This window comes from Charadrius vociferus, unplaced genomic scaffold (assembly GCF_000708025.1).
Source record: "Charadrius vociferus isolate BGI_N301 unplaced genomic scaffold, ASM70802v2 scaffold436, whole genome shotgun sequence".
NCBI lineage: Eukaryota > Metazoa > Chordata > Aves > Charadriiformes > Charadriidae > Charadrius > Charadrius vociferus.
In genome coordinates this window covers 1,722,361-1,727,634 of record NW_009649187.1, presented here as the reverse complement: position 1 = coordinate 1,727,634, position 5,274 = coordinate 1,722,361, and the positions used below count along the sequence as shown (strand labels likewise).

Here is a 5,274-nt window from a genome sequence, read left to right as displayed (position 1 = left end):
AAGGGAAGATGTTAAAGTTGCCCTTATTTCTAAAAGCGAGCCTTGGTAAAAGGAAATTAAAGATTGAAAACATGTAATATACAGGTGATGATAGAAAATAAAATGACACCTACTGGTACCGGTTTCTGTCCTTCAACGAGTTTTTTCTGGAATTGCTTCCTTCACTAAAATTATCTTCACCCTCTTCAGATTCCAAACTGCGATTGCAGCTCCGAATAGTTTGAAAGATACTGTTTGCTGTCGATTCTTTTTCTGGATTATTTAAACCATCTTGGCCTACTCGCTGCAAGAAATTATCTTGTCCACTGTAATCTGAAACAAACTAGAGATATCTAAAAGATTAGTATACTAATAAATAGAGTATCATGTCACCTACTTCTCACTGAAGAAATTTTTACAAGAATTTTGAATATTTATTTCTTATTAGCTTCTAATGGGATTTTGTACCTACTTCAAATTCTAAACAGATCAAATCACTGCATAAACCAAGTAATGTAAGTTACAATAACTCTTGGAAACTTTTTAAAAGCCTCAGTCTTAACCTTTTCATGAAACAGGGGCATTTTTCTTTAAAACCAAAATGACAAAACTCAAAGCAATTGCTTCTTTAACACAGAGAAGAAGCTTGAACCACTGAGCTTCTGAATTCCATTTTTAAGGAACTGAAAACCTTCCAATTCTCAATGATTTAAGTGGAAGGTCAGAGCATTTAACAGAAAACAGTTATATCTTTAAAGATTTACATACTTACATTACCCAAAGTATAAACACCATCCTTTGGTACTAAAGTTAATTTCTCAGTACTCCAATATTAAACTAGATATAAACAACCAAATCTAAATTGCTACAGTAACTATGGGAATTAAATTGAGGTCCATGTAAATGAAAAATTTTGTAACAGTCTGGTTTAGAAAACTTTAATGAGAGGATGCATTCATATAAAATAATAAATAATATAAAATAAAATAATATAAAATAAAGCGCTGGATGGCCACGAACATAACCTTTTAGAATATCAATCTCATTTACCTCTAATGTTTCATCCTGGGAGTTATATCGTGGACAGAGTCTGATGAGGCTTGATGCTCCATCCAAAACTTCACAAAGCTCTTTTAAAAATACACCACAGAAAGGAACGACTTTACAGCCTGGAATATTGAGTGCCCGGTTGACCACTTTCCTGTATTCAGATGATGACTCATGTTGTGCCATAGCATCTTTCAGACTTCGCATGGTTTCAATATCAGACTGGTCCATAAATTGCCACATTTTTAAAACTTTTCTTGACCTATTGCAAAAAGACACCACAACATTTATTAAAAAAAATTAAAATCATTTACATTCAAGTTCAACACTCGCAGCATATATATAATAAAGGAAATTATCATCATTACTCAGAAAAAAATTAATGAAATCAAGGCCATTATTTTTATGAAAATTCTGATTCACGGACCATTTTTCCCCCCTTTGAATTATTAAGGAACAAAACTAAAAAGGAGAAACAAGCCGTCTTATCTACTGGAGTAACATTTTACATTTTAATAAAAGCTCAGCTGCATAAGACATCTGAGCAGCCTTTCTAACATTTTCATTCTGTCACTGCCTTAAATTTCTAAGGGCCTGGGAAGAAATAAAAAAAGATTAAGAAAATGGCATAAAGATAAACCAGTTGGTTTATTACAAATTCCTTTAGTTCTATTACGAACAATCCATAAACTTAGCAAAAGTATTTTTAAAAAATTAAATGCATTTAAAATAATTTACATTGATTTTTTTCCCATTTCACTCACAAAATAAATTATTTATTTTCATGCTCTCAGGCACCAATGCAGTGCTGTAGATGAAAAGAATCTTTGATTTCAAACAGAAATAGCTCCTGATGCTCCCTGAGGACTGCGAGTACTGCTGGGAGGTCTCTCGCCTTCTGAACTGTATGTCTACGCAATGGTATGGCCTTTCTACCCACCTCTGGCCCCAAACATACCAAAAGGTCTGTGGAAATACTAAGAGTAGAACGTCCTTAACCCCACTTTCCATTCCTGTCCCAGAAACACTGTTAATCAGCACTAGCCTTCCTCTGCTCTCTTTCCTTTGTGCTGCGCAGATGCATTAGAGATAAAATTAAGCCGGTAATTTGCTTTGCATTTTCCCTCACGACTTACACGCTCCGAGACTGTGGGTACACTCTGCTCAGAAAGACTCCCTGTGTCTATGAGTGTTTCAAATGTGTTTTATATACCAAAAATGTAAACAAATAGCTCAATGAGAATCCTTACTAAACCACAAAGCCCGACAATACAAACACTTTAAAGCCTTGTTACACAAACACTATATATGAGAAGGGTCAGAGCCAAAAGATGGGGGAAATCTGATCTTAACTCTTCCCTGTTCAGTCCAATTTGCCTCCCTCCGAACTGCCTGTGCAAAGGCAACGCTTTCCTGCTCACCCGGCCCTGTATGAACCTAGCTAGAAAAGCTAGCAACAAACTTTCTTTAACCCCATACTCTGTCTTTCTCCTGAAGACACTGCAGGTTTGGCTATGTAAGACCGTAACAGCATAACATACCAACATCAGTCAGTGTAAGTATATTGCAGGAGTTAAAAAAAAGAGGTTTAGGTGTTCGTTTGGGCTTGTTGGGGTTTTTTGTTGTTCTGGGTTGGTTTGGGTTTTTTTTTCAGAATTTAAGACTGACCCTTTTAGAATGTTACCATGACTATGTTTCACTTGTGTTCTGGAAACTCCAACACCAAGTCACATTAGTTTTAATTGATTAGATAAACCACAACTGCTTTCCCATCTTCTTTGCACATTTTAAAATTTTCTGTTTCAAAAAAAAGTATGTTTTCTAACATAACTTATTTAGCATGTACCAGGAAAAATGATGGTGTCTCTAGAGCGCTTTGAAAAAGTAGGCTTTTAGCATGCTTCATTTTTCCAGAAGGGATTACTAGAAAGTCATGGGGCGAGATGATGTGATTTAGCCACGGATTTCTGTTTAGTCCATTGTTCTCCAGAGACATCTGCTTAACAGAAGCTGCAGTGTAATCTGTCACTGAAAAGCCATTTAAAAAGAGAGTTGCCAGTACCTTAGTCCTGCCAGAAATTCCATTACAGCATTGTAGTTGCCCATATTCCAGCAGCATTTTGCCACATGTACTAAGTATGAGAAGACTTCTCGTTTCTCCTCCATAGAACCTGCAGTCAAGATCAGCCAGGTCACCCAGGAGCTCACCTTGTAAAATAAAATGGACAGTACAGTCAGCCAAACCAATGTCTTTTGGAGTATATTAATGCATACTTCATGGATAAAATGTGGGCTTTTTGGTTTCCTTCCGTCAGGAGGGTATGAGTTAAAATTCTACTCATACGCTCACGGCCAAATCACATACGCATTGCAAACAGACCTTACCCCAAGACATATTCACGTTACAACACTTAAATCATTAACTACTCTAGAAATACTTATATTAAACAAAAACGTACTGTATCTTAATATAAGATATTGCAACTATACATTCAGGCTACAGAAGAAAATTAACAGCTTAAGCTAGCACTGATTTCTAAAGCTGCCAGAGAGATCTGAAGTGTAAATTCTCATTAACATAGCTTACAAATCTCAGCCTCACACTGAATAACCCTTGTTCTTACAACATGGACAGTGAAAGCTGATAAATTGGAACTTTTATTTTTGCTTAATTTCACAAACCTGGTAGTTGGATTTAATGTACAAATTTGCTAACTCCTATATGCAATGAACATTTAAAATAATTCACATTATCTATCAGAAAGATGACAAATGAAGTAAACAAAAAAAACCCCACCCTTCTAAGTGTCACTACACTACCAACTTCTGTTTGGTGACTAATTAATGCCAGGATCAGAAATTAACTTAGTACACGATTCTGTTAGCTTTAAACAAATAAAAATCAAACCTTCATTTTATCAGTGTGCAGATTTTCTTTCCAGTTTATGTTCCCACAACATCCATAAAAAGTAGCTATATTTCACATGGAAACATAATTTAAACCAACTGTGCCTTTTTTACAATATGATTCCCTGGGGGCTTGATTTTTGTCATTGTGTAAACACTTAGGAAGCAATAAACGTGATTTGTTTACTGACACTGAGTTCCATTTTTTGGTCCTGAAGGATTCAAGTGTTTACAGATAATACCAGTGTGAGGAGAGGCTTATAAAAATTAGAAAACGTTAGTTCACCCCCCAGGGGGCATAGACTTTTATTTAAAAACACAAGCATGAGAAATAAAATGTAAATGTATTAGTACCAACAGCAAAAAAAACCCCACTAAAAATATATAACGGCTCCCATTTATGCAAGACTATACAGACACAGTGTTCTGAGCCTCTCACTCCTGAGGGAGAACAGTCACAGAATATGAAAAATCTAAGTTACTATTTAATCTTTATGATGCCCAAAACAATCAAGATTTGAACTTAGCTGAAATTTTATTTGAAGTGCTCAATTGGTTATTCCTAAAATGTAAAAACTGAATCAACAACGAAGTGCATACCTGAAGAGCATGAAGATATGGAAAAATACAAAAAACCCCAGAGTACTGCATGACACCAGGGTCAAATGAGGGCAAAAACAGAATAAAAGGTAATAAATTAAATGCACAAAAATATCAGAAATTGTGAAACAAAACAGTTAAATCTGTGATTCGAGGTTGGCACAGATTTGTTTGTGTGTGCTGGAATAAAATTACATATTGTTTTTGGATATTATTCCCATTTTCCAGAAACAGCTCTGTTAGGGAATGCAAATGCTAAACATGCAATCTCACCAAAATAATTAATATTTGTGTGGTATGAAATACCAAGTGTGGCAATGACAGTTTGATTAATACGTGGTTAAACGTTTTAAAGAATAATATAATTCTAAATAGATCTGTTTTAATCTAAGGTAGTAAAGATGTAATGGTCAGGAGAAAACAGCATCAGAATTGATAAAGAATGTCTATGTAGGCAATTCAATACAGACTCCCCATTAAGAAGCGACCTCGAAACTAGGACAGTCACTCGTTGAAATTTTATTTAATAGAGACTTTAGGACCGCTATAAACAGTTATGATGAACTCTTACAAACACTCTGTAAAAGCAAACAAAAAATGATAAAGGTCAGCATGAACAAGCCTTTGCAGCCTTGAGATAGCATATGTATATGTAAGAGCAAAATAAGGGTGCAAAAGGCAGTAGTCTCCCATGAAGCTTATGCTCACTCCTCCAGCAGGATAAGAACAGACTTACAGGAA

At 35.3% G+C, this 5,274-nt stretch overlaps 1 protein-coding gene across 1 annotated transcript in view; it reads right to left on the bottom strand.

The window, feature by feature from the left end:
* PLCE1 (phospholipase C, epsilon 1) overlaps nt 1-5,274 on the bottom strand; it is a 130,856-nt gene that overhangs the window by 38,008 nt on the left and 87,574 nt on the right. Inside the window, exons 4-6 of the mRNA XM_009888695.1 lie at nt 3,089-3,234; nt 1,030-1,288; nt 114-322 (exon numbers count right to left, since the gene is read on the bottom strand). Coding sequence (XP_009886997.1) covers nt 114-322; nt 1,030-1,288; nt 3,089-3,234 — 614 coding nt within the window. The remainder of the gene's footprint in view (nt 1-113; nt 323-1,029; nt 1,289-3,088; nt 3,235-5,274) is intronic.